Here is a 19,667-nt window from a genome sequence, read left to right as displayed (position 1 = left end):
ATATTACGAGAGCCGTCGTATCCAATTGCTCCTTATCACTGTCATGGCATTTGACTATTAAGTATGAGAGAAGTATAAATTCTTTTATTAATTAGTAATTACTTTGATTTGTTCGGCGAAATCTTCGGAATCCATAAACCAGCACTTTGAGTAATTATATAATTAATAGTTAAAAGGGTTATATTTTCAATATTTGCATCATTGCTACTTGTATTTATTTTGTATTGATTATGGTTGATCACAAAGTAAATTCGAAGGCCTTCATTTGTTTTTAGACAAAATGATTTATTATATATTTATTTATTAAAATTATTATTTTTGTCAAACAAATATTTTATTGTGATCAAGCCGGAAATAATCAAAAGTACCAAAATAAATATATTAATCAAGTAGTCGAATTGAAGGCTTTATTTATCCGATAACTAATTATACATAGAGGGATCAAAATGCAACATTGACTTAGAGGTTGTTTATTATTTTATTGGAGTTCAATTAATTTCTTTTAGTGGAGTAGAAATTAAGTTATAAATTAATTGAATTGGGTCCGTAGATCGGGCCAATTATTAATTCATTGTAACCAAAAAAATAATAAGTCCAAAGAATTCTCACTCATAACTCAACTTGATATTGGAATCCTATTAGATTTGAGATTGAAAAATATTATGTCTTTAATTATTATTTTTATTTTGCCTACATATACATGGTGTAGGTGCAAAATTCCGCTCAACCAATAATGATTGAGAAAAATCAAACAACTCACTCAAAAACAATAAGAATAAATAAGAATAGTGTATAGAAAAGCGTAGAATTGCTTGATCCCTTTATTGGAGGTCTGGGCCTCTATTTATACACAAATAGTATAGTAGAATCATGGTAGGACTCGCATTGCTTGTCCTCCAATCCTTTTCCATGTACAATATTCTCCTTAAATGGAGTTCTTTTCTTTGTATAACTCTTCCTATGTAAAATATCTCTCACACGGAAACTTCCTTTGTGTTGAGTCCTTTTCTTATTAGGACTGGACCATAGATGGTGTACTTGGGCCGGATGTAATATGGATTGGATGACTTCATGAAGGGGCCGGTACTTCCAATGAGGTGATATTGGGCTGGTTAAGGCTTTCATCCAGTGTTGAAGGTCCAACGTAAGTGGTATTGGGCTAAAAGATAATATAATTTGGGCTTGATCCGGACGGGCCTCATATGTCCTTGGAATGTAGATATGTGTAGTGATGACGTGTACGCTTCTTATTGGAGGGAGTTTTTTTCCCTCCACACATGGGGTTCATGTATATTTTAGGAATTAGGGTTCCTTTTCTCATCTAATGGAAGCTCCCACAAGCTAAGTTTTTGAAGGTCATTCATGGAGACTTATGGGTGATTCCTAATGGCAACATATTACCAACAAGATGAGATCCATAGAAGAGGTATCTAGCAAAAAGGATCTACAATAAGTGAGAACAAGATATTTAAGGTTTACTCAAACCTTGGTGTAAGTTTTTTATCCTTTTTACTCAAACCTTGGTGTAAGGTTTTTTACTCAAACCTTGGTGTAAGTTTTTTATCCTTAAATTGAATGAATCGTTATGTTCTTCGTACATAAAACTTGTCTCTACACATGAATTAGAATCTTCATTTAAGAATACCTCATAAAGTTTTAAAAACTTCCGTTTCCCAACAATTGCAACATTAATGTCTTGCCAGCAGTAGCTGAGTGATGATGGTCGAAGTAAAAAGATCAGATTTGCTCGCTTTTGGTGCTCTTGCCGACATACACCATCTCTAATGGGACGTGCATGCTGCCAGAGCAACAGAGCTGTCCTCTCTGTAAATTTTCAAATCCACTCAATGGCATCCCCTCCATACAAGAGTCTCTTATCTAAAACAAACAAGACATTCAACACTATGTTATCAAAAATGAATTCTAATACAAGATATATATTTTATCATATGATATATACCATTTTAATTTATCAAAAATGAATTCATACCATTTTAATTTATTTTATCATATGCTATATATATATACACACACACACTGACTTACCCAATTCATCACTGGCGTAAATTATGGCTTTGTGAACTACTTCCATGTTGTCATTGTAAATCATTCCAAATACAATGGCAGAGTATTCTGATGCTGTTCTTGGGGTACTATTTGCAGTACGTATTGTATGGAAGGAGGGGCTATCTCTTGAAAAACGTCTGTTGCAATTAAGCATAGGATTTGCATATGACCCTCACCAAGTTTATTATCTAAGTCAGTTACAGAGGAGGAGTGGGAAATGACAATCATTGCATCGGAGGTGGCCGTGAACAACACGGCCACCACCTGACCACCACCCTCACCAATCTAGAGAGAGATTGATTTGAGAGAGTGGGGTAAATGTTCTGAAGAGAGAGTGAAGAGGAAGAAGATGATGGGCGTTTTCATAATTTCATAATAATAAATATCATTTTTTAATTTAATATTAAATCATAAGGTTAATTTTGTTATTTCACGACCTAATAAACGGGCGAGTCATGGGTATGTGGTAACTTAGATAGCATTTCTTTAGTTGGGGATGTTTAATTTTAATGGGGTTTTTTTTGGACGAAAATGATAATAGAAGGGGTTCTGTGATTTTTCTCCTTTAAAACTTCTATAATAGTCTACTACTTGTCTTCCCTCGACCCATTTTTTGGGTGAATGAAAATTTGTAAGAGCAACTTCAATGCTCTCTCATTTGGGCATCTCAAACTCAAAATATGAGAGTTGGGTAGAAAAAAAGGCCTCTCTAATGGGCTCTTATTTGAGCTCTCAAAATTTGAGATTCTCAAATTTCTTCTCATATATGGCAGCTGTCAAATTTTTTTGGCAAGCCTCTCATTTCCCAAAACGGTGCCATTTCTCACCGGTCATCACCCACTTGCATCTTTATATGTATATTACATATAATATATATAAATTCCCGAAAAAAAAAATTTATATAAAAAAATCAAATAGTGGTAAAAAAATTATAAAAAATTTATTTATTTATTTTTTGACCAGATATTTTAGATTTGTATTTCTTTTTAATTAGGTTTAATTTTAGTTTCCTTCTAATGTCTACAATTTGACTTGGAATGTGCCTAATATTAATATTACTGATGCAAATATGAATGGTGGGAATGGTAGTTGAAAAATAATAGTGGTTGTGTTAAAAAATAGCATTTTGCGTGAAATGTACCATTGGAGCAGAATTGCTAAAATGTAGCATTTTGGCACTGTAGCACCTGTCAAAATATAGATTTGGTATGTGAAAATAGGTTTTAGCATTCGAGATACTCTAACGGAGTTTGAAAATCCGTTCTTTCATTTCTATTTTCTCTTTACACATTTTTCTTCCTTCCTATCGAACACAGCATTAGAGAAGTTAGTCCGATAAGGAATACTAATTGTAACAGAAAATGGAGAAGACAATAAAAATAGGGAGGCAATATTCGCATTCCACTTTGGTTCCTTCCTATCGAACACAACATTAGAGAAGCTAGTCCGATAAGGAATACTAATTGTAACAAAAAATGGAGAAGACAAAAAAAATAGGCAGACAATATTCGCATTCCACTTTGGCATAATTGATATTTCTTTAAAGGAAATGACAAGAATATTCTCAATCTCATTAATGAATCCTCCCCGTTTTATAATATCACATCTACCATTTTCCTATAAACTTTTTCTTCTTACTTTATTTACAATTTTTTTTTTTTTTTTTAAAACAAAATCAGTTGTCTTTTAATTTTATTGTCAAAAGGTTAGGACTTTATTTATCAACAAGTACAAGATAAACTTAAATATTCAAATAAATTCCAAATTTATTCTTAAAATTCATATCCAAAACAAAAAAACCCTAAACTCAAAGCATAAAATAGAAAATAAAAATGAAAAAAAAAAATACCATTCCCATCCTTATTATCATCATCATCAAATAAGTTTAATGGTTTATGAAGTTTTAATAGTTATTCAATATTGCTAACAAGATCAATTAAGTTGTTAAATTCTGTTGTTTCTTCATTGGTGAAATATTTAAATATTATTTACAGAGATCAATGTCAAACCAAATGAGAAGGAGAAAAAAAAAAAAATAGGGTAAAGTGCAGCCACACCCCCCTAAGGTTTGACAAAAGAATGCTAAGAGGAAACTTACCTGTTTTTTAGACAAATACACCCCCTGAAGGTTAAAAAATGGGCAAAGACACCATTTTACATGAGAAATTGACCAATTACCCTTTGACCGTTTAGGAAACTTTTTTAACTTTACAATTGAATAAATAGGACCAATCTACCCTCATGAACAATTTATGCATTAAAAAAAAAATACTTTATATTGTTCACTTTTTCTTCCTCTTCTTCTTCTTCTTCTTCTTCTTCTTCTTTTTTTTTTTTTTTTTTTTTTTTTTTTTTTTTTTTTTTTTTGGTAATTTATTTTAGAAATATCCCAATTTCTTAAAAATGTAGACGTTTAAAATAATTTTTTGATCCAATACATATATTTCAAATAAATTATATTTTGTTATTACTTCTTTTCTTTTTCTTTTTATTTTAAAATTAAGATACTTAATTCTTTCATCTAAAAAAGTTAAACCAATCTCATTTCCTTTAAAATGAAAAGATGTGGTACCAGTATAACTTTATGCATCTTAAATTATATATAAAATATTATGCATTTCCCAACATAAAAGGGAAAAAAAATAAAACAAACGGAAAAAATAATAAAAAAAAAACAAAGGCGTGTATAAAGTTATACTGGTACCTATTTTCTTTTATATTGGGAAATGTATAATATTTTATATATAATTTAAGATGCATAAAGTTATACTTCTACCATATTTTTTATTTTTAAGGAAAAGAGATTGGTTTAAGTTTTTTAGATGAAAGAATTAAGCATCTTAATTTAAAAAAAAAAAAAAAAGAAAAGAAGTAATAACAAAATATAATTTATTTGAAATATATGTATTGGATCAAAAAATTATTTTAGACGTCTACATTTTTAAAAAGTTGAAACATTTCTATAGTAAGAAAAAAAAAAGAAAAAGTGAACAATATAAAGTATATTTTTTTTTTTGTTCATGAGGGTAAATTGGTCAAATTTATTAAAGTGTAAAGTTAAAAAAGTCTCCTAAACGGTCAAAACCTAATTTGGTCAATTTCTCATGTAAAGGGGTGTCTTTGTCCAAAAAAAACAGGTAAGTTTCATTTGAGTGTCCTCCTATCAAACCTCATGAGTGTAGCTGTACTTTACCCAAAAAATTAATACAAAATAGAGAAAGGGTTTAGAAAGACAGGAAACAAGAGAAAAAGATAGGTTAACAAAAAGCAAAATACCAAAAATGTTGATTGGGAAAAAGGGAGACAAAAAGAATATCTTATCATATCTGGAAAAAAAGGGTAGATGTGGTATTTGAGAAAAATAATTATTAATTTTTAAAATTAGGGTTAGAGGTGTCATTTCTTTTAAGATTGGAGTGCATTGTATAAAAGTAGAGTGTCAATATTGTCTTCCTAAAAATAATATAAAATGTCAAAAAAAAAATTTAATAATAATAATATGGGATGAATTCATTAAAAATAATTTATTAAAAATTAAATATAGTAGGTAGAATGTTCTAATAGGAAGGATTGAAGAAAAAAGAATTCCGATTCAATTTATATCATATGGGAAAAGCCGCGGTGGAGGATGACGATGACCATAATAATGAAATGTAAAATTTCAAATGAAAATATAATCAGGAAAGGATTTGTGAAGGGTTCAGAGGGGTCAATTCGTCCCAACTAATATATATTTTATATATATATATATCTTTGGTTAATTATTTTTTTGTACTTTATACTCATAAAAATTTAAAGTTCGTTGTCGTTGAATTTACAAAACAATCCCACCATATATATATATATTTTCCCCTCACATAATATTTTTTAGATCCATTCCTGAATGTAGTACACATTAAATTACCTAATTGAATGTAAAAGCATGCTCCATGCTCTAAGGGTAGTTTTTTCCTATAAAATATTTATTATTATTATTATTATTTATCTTGACAATGATTAGTAGGTTAGCGGGAGAAGGAAAAAGAAATCGAACCTGAGATTCATAAGATTGAGAGATATAAAAGCCTGTCCTATCACTAGAGCAACACCAGCACAGCTCTCTAAAATATCTACTAAATGGACAAATGTTTGGATTATAACCTGGAACATCAGTGATTGTAAATCGCACGAAGTTGATAGCTTTGTAATTAAGCTCCATGGTGTAATTTAGCTTTTTTATTTTGTTATTTATTGCTTGATAAGTTTATTTTTAATCTTGAGTGACGAGAGCCAAAATATGAGTGTCGTCAAGTTTCAAATCAAACACTTATTTGATTTGATTGAACAAAGCTCTAATAAATACTCAAAACACATATTCTGAATACATATCTTCCTTTTACTTTATCTTTCGATAAAAATGGTATCAGAAAGAACCAACAAATTAGCATTAAAGAAGCAAGACGTTTCTTTTCAGGTCTTCGTTTTGTGCTTCTTAGAGTATATCTAGTGGTCGGTTAAATTTTTTTTTTTTTTTAATGTAAAATATATACGGTCACATATAATTTGTAAATTTTTTTTATTTTTAGTAATTTGTTAAGATGCACTGCCACATCACCAATATATAAAAATATTGTATATTTTACACAGCACTTTTACACTGTCGTGTAAATATATTTTCTCTCTCTTCTCCCTTTCCTACTCACGGTTCTCTTTCTTCTCTCTCATTCCTTTACGCCTCTTTGTTTCGACCATCTTTTATTTATTTATATATATATATTTTAATAAACATAGCTTAATTCATGAGGAGGATTGGGACGTGAGGTTTAATCGCCACAAAATAAACTGAATAAAGTAGGTTTGTAAAAATTATGTAGGGCATTAGGTATGACACGTGGTTGGTTATTATTGGAGATACTTTTTTACATAAAAGGTATAAAATAACTGCTGGAGTTAAAAATAGTTAGTGCAAAATTTTTATATAAATTTATTATGACACATCAGATTCACACAAAAATTTTTACCTGGAGATGCTCTTAGAGGTTGAGACACAAGTACAGGTTTGCGGAGGAGAAGATAGTTTGAGAGAAATTTAACCAATCATCATATTGAAACTGACCTTTCCCTCCTCTCCCCTCCCCTGGGCTGACCACCATTGAACAATGTAATGAAGGAAATATGTTCTTTCGAACACAAAGCTTATTTCTCAATTCTCGATCCCTTCTCTCCAGTCACCTTCCTCCCCGTCTTCCCTCTAAAATAAGAACCTAGACAACAACACAAAAAAAAAAAAAATGTAGGACGCTTTGAAGCTTGAAGTAATATGGTAAGCAAGAACGGGAATAATATTGATCAACAACCAGTACAAGGTCAAGGCGGCATACCTCCATATTACAAGTGTGTGAAATCAAAGCATTCTCAACAAAATCTAATTAAGACAAGAAAGGTTAAATTACAAAGCAAGGACACAAGAACACCCCTGAATCTCCACATTAAACCAAAGCACCACCAAACGAGAAATCTGAAAATCTTGCCAAGTGAAATGCAAGGAACTCCGACAAGAACCAGTTCTTCCCTTATGGTAAACAGCCAAACATAATCAAGGGAGACGAGACTTGCAAACTTTTACAAAAGCAGTGGCTCAGAGCCATCACAAACCAGAAAGCCAGCACACCAAAGCAAAGTATTATGAAGAGGTTCCAGGCTCACAAAGAACCAAAACAAACCTAAGATGCACGAATTACGGAAATCTGTTGAAAATGCCGTCGGGAAGCTTCAAGCGTGCTGTATGGACTTGTTAACTAAATTATCAGCAACCCCCCTCAAACTTGAAAGTCTGAATCTAATGAAGTCTTCATCGACGTCTTGTAACAACAGAAAAGTCTCCGAAAATTGCCCGCAGTTCCTTTCTGATCAAATATGATAGCCAATTTAGAGAATAATGAGGCACCCTTAGAAGGACTGGCCCAAGATATACAAGAAGATTAGGAATTACAGATTTTAGGAATACCATACTTGGATTTTGTTGGAAAACATACGCTTCATGTGACATTTAAGATATACGTAGTAAGTTATAACAAACCTTATACAAATATGCTATGAGATAATTAATAACATGCTAAGAAATAATTACTTAAATATGCAACTCAATATTTACTTGAACAAACATATCTAAGGCATATCTTTACTTCTACATTTTTGTACATAGCTGATAAAGAGAAGGAATTATGAACCATACTGGACACTATATTGCAATTCTAAGGCATATTTTGCTAAATTCTTTAATTCCTTGGAGAAAAAAACAATAACCTATACAATTTAGACTGAAGGCCCAGCCAATTCTGGACTTGATTTTCAAAATACTTGACAATGTTGAGAGGTGATCCACAATGATTTTGAGAGCTCTAGAAAAACAGATTGATAATTTAGGATTTAAAAAACTTAAATGCTATTCAGGCCGAAAAGTTGGCCCACTAACCAATGCAAAAAGAAAATAACCAATAGATATTCGTATGTGAGGTAAACATAATGTCATCTCATCAATATTTATATTGGTCATCTTTCCTTCCGCTCGGCTTAGTTTTTCAGTACTTCAAAAAGCAATTTCCTAACTTAAAAAAAAAATGTAGTATTGATTAAGTTCTACCTTTCTGGTGTCATTCTTCCCCTCGTTCACTAATATATCCTCTGGTGCTGGTGTGTCGGGTGTCCCAAAAGGAAATTCAAGATCGCAGCTTCAAGGTCCTCAACCGAGTACTTAATATATTTCTCTCGGTGATCTTCAATTCCTATATGTCTCTTGAAGAGCTCGAGAAAGGACATATAAGCCGGAAGCAAATTATCTGATATGGATAAGAGAAGCCGTTCTCGAAGACGGAAGTCTGGTACCAACCATGTTGCTTGAGTCTGATGGACCTCTTCAAACATAGTATTGAAGGTCTTCAACCTCTCTTTCAGCCCACTCTTCGATACCCCAGAAGAAAATAGTCCTTCATCTCTTAAGCATTGAAAGATCCTGTCCCAAGTTGATCTCTGATAGCCAATTACTGCCAGCCAAAAATTACCCATTAACTTCTCCAAGTAATCATCTCCAATCATCTCTTGCAACTCCGGGTCCTCTTCATTCTTTTGAACAATATAGTGAACATTGTTCATCATGAATAATTGAGCCAAAGATGCATCTTTGTAGCACTTGGACTTACCAACCAATTTGAACTGTAAAATATCAATGATCCAAATCAAATGGATCGAGAGAGGTGTTTGCCCCTCAACTCCAGCTAAATATATACCTGGAACAGTAAGATTGCTGGAAGATGTCTCATCTTCCTGCTTTGACGGACTTGATAGGATCAATTTAGTCAGAATTTCCCTGTAGCTACATATCTGAGAAATATATTTCACAACGTACATTGTCAAGGAGTGAATTGTGCCATTGTAATCCAGAAAATTCGATTGTTCATGAAGCAAATTATTTTCAAATTCCAGTAGAATCGCTCTTGACGCCTCAGCAAGCCACGGAAGCATCTCTACAGCATGATTCCGTACAGATTCTAAAGATTGTACTGGGAAAATGGCATCAAGTTCGGGCAAAAGAACTGACAACTCCTTATGGAGGCGTAAAATTTTGAACAGCTTCTCTGGCCGTGATCTATGTCTTATGCAGGCACATAGCACTTTTCCATAGTCAAATAACTTACTTGCAGGATCTTTAACCGTTTCTGCATAACAGGCATCATCTATGGCAGTTCCAAGACCTCCAAAAATTTCCTCACATAGTTTCTTCTCACTTGCAAAGAAAATTCTAACACAAATCTTAGCAGCTTGTATCCATTGTATGATCTTCACCTCCAACACTTCCCACTCCAAACTACGGATGTCATTAATACTTACTTTCTGGACGCCGAGTCTATGAAGACTTGTGTCCAAAAAGGTCTTCCTTACACTCTTGTACAACTCAATGCACTTCCCAACATGTCCAGCAGAGTTCATCTGCTCAGCAATACTACGGAGATCATCCTTTTTATTCACATTTATCTTTGTACAATCAAAATTCTCATAGCTAGTAGTACTACCGGTTATGGAACTTGAACCCGTTGAAGACTTACTTGAATTGGTACCAATTGGAGTGGTGAGGTTGAACAGGATGATCCGAAACTCATTCTCTAGTGGACCTACGATCTGGATTGCACTGTTGGCTTTGCTCTGATTGTCTGAGCTCATTGCTGACTCTGTCCATTGTTGAATCTTGTGCATGGTTTGCAGATGATTGTCAATTTTTGGGCGGTCACTACTGAAATTTATTCCTTTTATCGTCTCTTCTAATGTAGTTGAACTGCAGTGCAGGACGAACTCCATGGCTGGTTCAGATGCCGAGACGACATTTTCTGGTGGCTCTATCACCAGTGGCTGACCAAGAGTAAAATTTAATATAAGAAAGATTCTATAAATTAAAAAATAAATAAATAAAATTGAAAGTCCTTGACGAATATTAGGGCATTGAGCTTAGTAATATTCTAAGAATGAAGATTAGCTATATATATATATATATATATATCAAATGACAGAAAGTGATTCATAAAAAAGGAAAAAGAAAGCAGAAAACTCCATAGAGTATTCAACAAGTTCTCCACAACTTGTACATGCAAGAACCCATTCAATAAGTTAGACAAAACATGCATCACCCAAATGTTCCAGCAAAAAGGGGGGAAAAAAAAAAGAAAAAGAAAGAAAGATAATTACATTAGGGAATGTGGTGGATTCTAACTTAGTAACATGTGCAATGAAATCAAGAATTCAGCAAACATCATGCAATTTAGAACGACACATGACATTTTCAATTACTTGACAGGTTGAGTAGTGGTCATTAAATGATACATTTGTACAAAAATAAATAAATAAATAATGTATTGTATTATCGATTTCTTTCATTTTTGGTCGGTGGTGTGGGCTACAAAGTTAACCCTCTACCTACCATAACTCCACACAGTGTCACTCTATCAGGATTCAAGTCTTACAGCTCTCCTGACTGAGAAACATGAGATACACATAAACTAGATATACTGTTGGTTTTCAATTCTAACCATTCCTTCTTGGATACTGGGATTCCCTCACTGTGCTTTTGGGTAAGCAATAGAGGTGGGAAGTGATAGCTTAGTTAAGAGTGAAAAGAAAAGGAGACAAAGAATAGTGTTGACATCTTCTCGTGTATCGATAAACAAGGAATCAAAAGAAACGAAGGATAGTAGCATGACCTTCATTTTGTTTGGGAAGACCATGAAGAGAAGAAATAAATGTTTATAAGTAGTAAAAGAAAAAAAGAAAAAAAAAGTTAAAAAAAAAGGATGACAATAAAATGGATTACCACTAATTACCCTTTATGTTCCCTTTGTTTCCTCCTACTTGTGAGAAAATAATTAAAACACCATTCAAGGGTCTAGTATGCTCCCCTCTTGTGATAAATCCCCGGGGCAATTTTTTCACCTGTTTTTCTCTTGCAGGTCGTGGACCCTATTTGGTACTCTCTTGTAGCCCGATATATAAGGGAGTTTAGGGTTTGGAGTGGGATAACGAGAGAAAACTGAAAACCGCATAAGAGAGAGAGAGAAAGAGAGCTAGGGTTTGGTGGCTGAAACGTGCAATCTCATGTTTTTCACATAGTGAAATTTTTCGCCGAATCTTCATCATGGACATAGGCTTTGCCGAATCACGTAAATCTTTATGTTCCTTGTGTGTGGCGTGTTTACTTTTATGTTGTGATTCTTAGTTTGTTCTTTGCTCGCAATGTTTGTTGTAACACCTCTTTTTCCTTTTCTTTCCTTCACATTTTCAAAACAAAAATGAGATAAGCTTTTCCTTCTTCGCCTTTTGTTTCCTCCAATTTATTCAATCTAAACACACTATGTTGTTGCTTTATTTACAAAGAAAATTATGAAGAAGTTCAATGCGTACACATCAAAATCTCAACTTGCGTAAAGTTGTACTCATACTTCTGTTGATACGGACATTTTAGGGTATCAGATTTGTTGCGCGAATTAACACGCATTGAGATACAAAGTTGCACAAAACATTTGTCGATATTTGTTAATGTTGCATGCCATTGATAATACATGTTAAAATTATGTAATTGATTTGATTACTATTCACATAAAACAATAATAATGTACAATGAAGAAGCAGATGTATAACTTATAACAGAAAGGAAAATTCTACCATGAAGGTGCTCCAAAAATCTTCAACGAAAACTATAATTATCGGTGTTTTCAAATTCATACCAATTCCTTATCCATTTCAGAGTGCCACTGGTGGTGAAGAGTAACAATAAAAATTGAGAAGAATAGATGTGGTTAAAGATGGAGGAGAGTGATAACACGCCAGATATAGAGTGTGTTGGGTATGGGAAGGAGCATTCTCCACTAGAGATTGTGGAAAGGTTAACAAGGGATGATATGCCACACCCCGATTTTTGGGACATGAAACAACTAGAATAAAATAAACTAAAACTATATAGGATGAAATAAAATAACTCTTATAGCATTAAAAAGAAACCATCTCAATATTTCAACCCTTCAAACTAAAACAAACATAGCAAATGAGAGACCATTTTTTGATAAGTAACAACTGAGAGACCATTAATATATGAACGAAGTCTTTCAGCCAATTACAATATTTAAAAATAAATAAATAAATAAATGAAGGAACATCTCTTAGAATTCCTCATGCAACAAACAAACACCATCAGGTGAGTTTTGAAAATCATTCATTAACATTTTATCTCGAACTTGAAAAATATTGGGATGAGCACAACCGCCCAGTAGGAAAATACTCTAAATATTAATTACAATATTATAACTTTCAGTGCACATTTAAACTTACTTATACACACAAATAACTTATAGCATAATTAAAAATAAATTGGAAAGCAATAACAAATTCTCCTAACACAATCCAAATCCAAGTAAATAACGTCAGATCTCAATCCACGAGGTTAAAAGAATAATCCCCACCATGTATACTGCGCACACCAGCAAATTCCCAATCATTTTTATGACAGACCGCTGACACCTAACTATAATTCTGGAACAATTCTCAGCCTTTCAACCGAAGGGCCTTCACTCCCTACCTATTCTCTGCCAGTTATACATGTACGAGAACATGCATCAAAATCACTTTCAAGAACCGAAATACGACTTTTGTACAATTTCACAAGAACAGGGATGGACCCAGGAAATACCGAGAAGGGGGGGTGGGGGGGCAATAGGGGGATTTTTTTTTTTTTTTTGTAATCTAATTCAAAAAAGGAAAAATTACTACTATATAATACTAAAAAAAAATAAAGAAAAGAAATCAGTGGGGCAATTGCCCACATTGCCTTCTATACTAGGCCCGTGCCTGCACAAGAAAATAAACCAGTAACGCCATTTAAGAAATTCACATTACACAATCTCCCATTCTTCAACCACATAGCATACTCATGAACTAATGTAAAATATATTTGAATACCCAAGTCAGATTCATTCAAAGGACCCAATTATAATATATATAGGTTAGAATAAAACCAAAAGGTTGGATAAATTTTACCTTTTCAACAAAGCATGGGTTACCGAGGAAGAAGAGAAAATATATATATATATATATATATATATATATATATATATATATATATATATATTAAAATGACATAAAACAAATGTTTTGAATCTTCCTTCACGTTACTGGGTTATCTACCACATAATAAAACGGGTTCTCTAGTCGCTGTAAACTTTCATCTTTTAAAATAATTTAATTGTACAGACATGGCAAATGACTTATATCAAATATAATATTTTTATAATAGATTAACCAAAACTTCTATGAAACCACCTTTATAGATTCTTTCTCACATTTGACATTTATTTATATATATACATGAAGCATACCCATAAGAAAAATATAGCAACAGTACTCATTTGCCCAATTTTCCCCTCGTTCAAGAACAAAGATTGATTTGACGGGCTGTATTCAATTGGTACACATTTTCTACCTGACACCACCTATATATATATATATATATCTAAGTTTGACTAGAGAACTCTAAGTGTTCAATATATGTATTACGCAACCTATATATATAGAGTATATACAGCATATATAAATATTTTATGTATGCCGATATGAGATTCATACACATAGATCATCAACTGTTAAAATAGAACATATTTCTCCAAAATAGAATTATTTTAAGTTTGATCCCATCAATTTGCACATATAAACTGAGAGTAAATCCCCTACCTGAATGAATTCTTTCCCTTAAATAAATCTTTGTATCAGCATCTCCGCCTCTGATGAAACTGATATGCAAAGGCCCTTTCTCCAATTAAACTCTCTTTTTCTCTCTATGTATTTTTTCTCAATGCATGAGTGGTGTAAGTCAGTATGTGCGACTACAGGGTCTACTTTTATGCTTAATTTTATAACTGACATGAGAAGTTGCAAAGTCTATCCCTTAACCTTTGAACTTAATTAACTAGCTTTAACCTTTTGACTATGAAAAAGTACAGACTTGTCATTTGTAGAAGCCTTAGGGTCATTCTCTTTGTTTAGGTTTTAACTCCTATAAGTAACTGACACAACTCATAGATTCAAGCAAGACCTAGGTATACCCGCATATATACATACATATATCTATATTTACAGCTTTTTATAATTGTTTCATAAGATAAATTTGTAACAAAGTCTATAACAAAAAATAATACTAATTAAATTCCACTAAATCAAAGCATAGTCAATATTATACTCACTTGATTCATTTTCACGTGAGGATTACTATTTTAATACTAGTTTATGCAAATTCTATTTTTATTCTTACTTTTATAGAATAACATGAAATCACTAACAAAAATATAATAATAAAAATTAAATAAATTACAGGTCATCACATGATAGATCATCAATTAGATACTCTCCCCCTCCCTCTTCGATTCAACTATGGATTTGAACTCTTTTCTGATGATTGTAGTAATTGTGGCACCAAACACAAATTTACATAAGGGCTTCTAGACCCAAAGTCCTCTAGAGACATCTAATGCCTTACCTTAGCATGGTGAACTTATGCTCAATAAAATGAATTAAGGGTTGTAGCCTAGTAGTACTTTCTCGCTTTCCAAAGTAGAGGATCAAGGGTTCGAGTCCACATCTAGGGGCAAAAAGTGGGTGCGTGAATTTATTATCAAGGGAAAAAAAATGTCAACTTCAATTGCCTAAAGTGCTTTATTTATTTAAATCCCACACGGTTGGTCTCATTTGGATGTGGGTCAATTTGAAGGATTTGAAATCCTGGCATTTTAACAGTAAACAGCTGAAGATATTAGTTGGTTCATACTATTCGTAAGCTTGATTTGGCAAATTTTAGTCGATCAATCACGTATATAAAGAAGGTTACACAGTAGTAGATGATGCACTCATGAATTGAATTCCCAATTAATCACCAATCTGAGTTGACCTTATTTAGAAGTTAATGCTTCCCAAAGACATCAAAAGCACTACTCTTAATTAATAAGATGGAGTTTTATAAATAAGTTTCTTGGCTCCGGGCTTTAACAATTAGTATAGTTTGTTGGGATCTATCTTAGCAGCAAATTATTTGCATCGCCCATTTATCACACCCAATCACATTTTTATTGACACAACTTCCAGACAAGTATTTACTACAAAGCTGCAAGAACTGGATGATGTGCTGCATCGCAAGTATTATTTGTCACTTGAGTAGAAGAATATGATAGATAGTTTAAAATAAAATGCTCTTCTCATTCAGAAAAGTAACAGTCAGCAAAAGAAAGAGATAGAAGGATCAGATTTGAACCTCCACATTGCCCGCAAAGAGATTTGAGATCGCAGTCTTTAGGCCCTCAACCGAGTAGTTAATGCATTTCTCTTGGTGATTTTCCCTCCCTATTTGACTCTTGAACCTCTCAAGAAAGGAGCTGTAGGCTGGAATAAGCTTCTCTGATATGGAACCACATAGCTTCTGACGGAGGTGCAAGCTCGGTACCACCCATGGTGCTTGAGTATGAAAAACCTCTTCAAACATAGAGCTGAAGGTCTTTAACCTCTCCTTCAGTCCACTGTCTAACGCCTCAGAAGAAAGACTCCCATTCACATTTAGTTCTTCATCTCTCAGGCAATCAATGATCCTCACCCATGTTGATCTCATATAGTCAATCATCAGTACGTGAAAATTTTCCGTTAGTTTCTCCAGGTAATTGCCTTTCTCCAGGTAATTGCCCCCAATCATCTGTCGCAATTTTGGTTCCCGTTCGATTTTCTGAACAATGTAATGAACATTATTCATCATGAACAATTGAGCCAAAGAGTCATCCTCATAGCACTTGGACTTACCATCCAATTTGAATTGTAAGACTTCAATAATCCAAATCAAATGGATCTCCAACAGAGTTCGCCCCAAAATTGTCAGATCACTGGAGTTTCTCTTCTCTTCCAGCTTTGGCGGCTTTGATACAATCAATTTAGTTAGCCTTTCCATATAGGAAGAGATCTGAGTAATATAATCCATAACAGATGCCGTGAAGGTGTCAATACTACCCCTTTGATCCTGAAAATTTGACTGCTCATGAAGCACACTAATCTCAAATTCCATTAGAGTACTTCTTGCTGCCTCCACAAGCTGGTGCAATATCGCAGCTGCCTGAATCTTAATACATTCTAATGATTTGAACTGAAAAACAACATCAAGAGCAGGCAAACTTGTTGACAATGCTTTGTGGAGGTCTAAAATTTTGAACAACTTCTCTGGACTCCATGATTGACTGCTTAGGCAGGAGCTTATGGCTTCCCCCATTTTGGATAATTGAGTTGTACGGTCTTTAAGCATTTCACCAAAACAGTTATCATCTGAGGCAGTTCCGAGACCTCCAAAGATACGCTCGTAGAGTCTCCTCTCTCCTGCAAAGAGAACCTTGACATAAATCTTATAAGCTTGCATCCACTGTCTGATCTTCTCCTCCAACTCTTCCCACTCCAACCTACGAATGGCATTGATACTTAAATTCTGGATGCCTAGTCCTTGAAGACTCGCCTCCAGGATAGGCTCTCTTACACTCATGTACATCTTAGTGCATTTGAGAAGATGTCCAGCAGAGTTCATTCTCTCAGCAATACTCCGGAGATCATTCTTAATCGTTAGATTGGACTTCTTATAATCATAGAAGCCAAAGCTACTACTAGTACTACTGAAGCTACTACTAGAACCACCAGTTATGGAGCTTGAAGATTTCGAAGACTTACTTGATTCGGCATCCATTGAACTGGTGAGGCTGAACAAGATGATCCCAAACTCTTTCTCAAGCCGAGCCATTGCAATTTGGATTGCTTCGTTCACTTTGATCTGAACATCTGAGCTTGTTCTCGACTCTGTCCTCCGTAAAATCTGAACATCTGAGCTTGTTATCGACTCTGTCCACAGTAAAATCTCGTCCAAAGCTTGCAAATACTGGATAGTTTTTGAACGGTCGCCATTGAAGATCATTCCTTCTTCATTTTCCAATGATACAGTGGAACCAGAGCGCAAGATTAACTCCAGGGCAGTTGAGAGAACATTTTCTCTCGTTGGTTTGTTACTTCTTCGGAATTTTAAGAATTTAAAAACCATCTGATCAAGAGTAGAATTCCACACAAGAATATTTTGTCAAGAATTTGGAACTTGAATTGCTATGAATATTAGAATGAAAATGAATATAGGAGAGAAGACTGAGAAGACTTCCCAGAAATCACTTTTTTTAGTTGGGTCCCACGCCGTTAGTCACCATCACAATTTCCCCGAAACTGGTTGGAAAGTAGGAAAAACCCAAAAATGAGTAGAATTCCACAAAAAAAGATTTTTTAAAGAATTTGGAACTTGAATTGCTATGAATATTGTAATGTTCCAAGAATGAAAATGAATATAGGAGAGAAGACTTCCCAGAAATCACTTTTTTTTTTTTTTGGCTCCCACGCGGTTAGTCACCATCACAACTGCAATTTCCCCGAAACTGGTTGGAAAGTGGGAAAAACCCAAAAATGAATTATCAAGGAAAGTGATTGTAGATGTAAGAGTCCATTTAATGAGTTCACACCAATTTCCATTACCAAACTGTTCCAGTAAAAAGAAAGAAAGAAAATTAACACCAAGAAATTAGAAATGTATCTTGCATTTTAACTTAGTAACACAAATGATGAAATCAAAACAATAGTAGGAAGGCACAAAACACCAGCCATATCAACATAACTGGGTGACTTGAATGACTGTTTTAACCTTGCTTCATTTTTTTGGGAAAAAAGAAACGACAAAAGTTAGACGAAGTAAAGTAAACAATATATACCCTATATGATGAACGCTTAGAGATATGAAGAACACAGAGACTCCAGTTTCCCAGTTATTCTTGTTCTTGTCCAGCTTGTAAATTCTAGCCTTTTGAATAAATTTGGTCGCCCACGGCGGAGAGGAAGGCCAGTAGGGCCATACTTTCGACGGCGAGGTCCGGTTTTCTAGTGGGGAGGAAGAGCAGAGAATAGAATGGTGGTGGTGAGGATTGAATAAGGTTTCATTTTGGGGGTTTCGGAAAATCAATTCCATTGAAGAAGTGGTGGTGGCGGAGAAGAGTAGGAGGTAGCGGGTTATGGAGGTTTGGACTCTGCCTTCTCGTTTCCCAAACTCTAACCCTAGAATTAAATCTCTTGCCCCTCTCTTTCTTTAACTGATCTCCTCTCTCCCCTCCAGCCCCCGTTCTGTCTCTACTCCACCATCCCCTTCATGCGTCTACAAAATAATGTAATATATATATGTACAGTCTTTGTTGAAAGAAGGATGATACAGAGTAACAGAGGGAAGGTTAAGATTGAGAAATGAATGTAAATTGGTGAAGCTGCTAGAGATGAAGAGCTGGGGTTTCACACGGACACAGTATATAGGAGGACTTGTACTTGCAAAGTTGTTAAATTCAATACAGTATAATGTAGTAATTGATGTACGAAATTTAGAAAATTATTAATTTATAACTAAATTTAATAAATTATAAATTTATACAGTACTTTTGTATCAATTACATTCGAAAGAACCACAAATGGAGATGATTCAAATCCATGGTCAACGGTGACTAAAAAAGACACATTTGCCGTAGATGATTCAAATCCATTTTCGTAATCCATTAAAACAATAATAGTAATAGTAATTGTACTATCTTTTGATGTCTAACATTTTATGAATTAGAAGTTTTGATGATCAAATCCTTCTTATTAAAGGTTATTATTATAAGTTTAGAAAAAAAGAAAAGAAAAAAAAAAAAAAAGGTTGTTAAAAGTTGTAATTGAAGATATGAACTCGGCCTTCTAAAATAAAATGTCTATGATTCAAATTGGACAAAATGGATCATAGAGTTATATATATATATATCCCATAAAGTTTAAAGAAAGGAAAAAAATCACATACCTTCCTGTACTATCATTTTCGTCCAAAAAAAATTCCATGAAAATTCAACACCCCCTAAACTATAAAAGGTCATCACATTTCCTCATTTTCGTTCAAATCCGTTAACCTACCCTTCGGGTTAGAGCGAATGACAAGCACGTGCTCATCACAATTTTTTTTACCTAAA

At 33.6% G+C, this 19,667-nt stretch overlaps 1 protein-coding gene across 2 annotated transcripts; it reads right to left on the bottom strand.

Moving 5' to 3' along the window:
* Positions 1 to 7,356: 7,356 nt before the first annotated feature.
* Positions 7,357 to 18,994, bottom strand: LOC132282574 (uncharacterized). 2 transcript variants are annotated; one of them, XM_059784302.1, is made up of 5 exons: positions 18,396 to 18,993; positions 17,323 to 18,166; positions 15,881 to 16,980; positions 8,690 to 10,449; positions 7,357 to 7,952 (listed from the first exon to the last, which is right to left on the bottom strand). In XM_059784302.1, the coding sequence occupies exons 2-4, from the start codon at positions 17,684 to 17,686 to the stop codon at positions 8,719 to 8,721; spliced, it is 3,195 nt and encodes a 1,064-aa protein (XP_059640285.1). In that variant the 5' UTR covers positions 17,687 to 18,166; positions 18,396 to 18,993; the 3' UTR covers positions 7,357 to 7,952; positions 8,690 to 8,718. The 2 variants fall into 2 exon arrangements, with proteins under 2 accessions (XP_059640285.1, XP_059640284.1); XM_059784301.1 differs by having other exon boundaries at positions 15,881 to 18,166; positions 18,396 to 18,994.
* Positions 18,995 to 19,667: the final 673 nt, after the last annotated feature.

The sequence above is a fragment of the Cornus florida genome, unplaced genomic scaffold, assembly GCF_030987335.1.
Source record: "Cornus florida cultivar Cherokee Brave unplaced genomic scaffold, ASM3098733v1 CherokeeBrave_3.0.0_Hap2_Chr11, whole genome shotgun sequence".
Lineage (NCBI taxonomy): Eukaryota > Viridiplantae > Streptophyta > Magnoliopsida > Cornales > Cornaceae > Cornus > Cornus florida.
The sequence above is the reverse complement of the archived record's forward strand: the minus strand, read 5'-3'. Positions and strand labels throughout refer to the sequence as shown.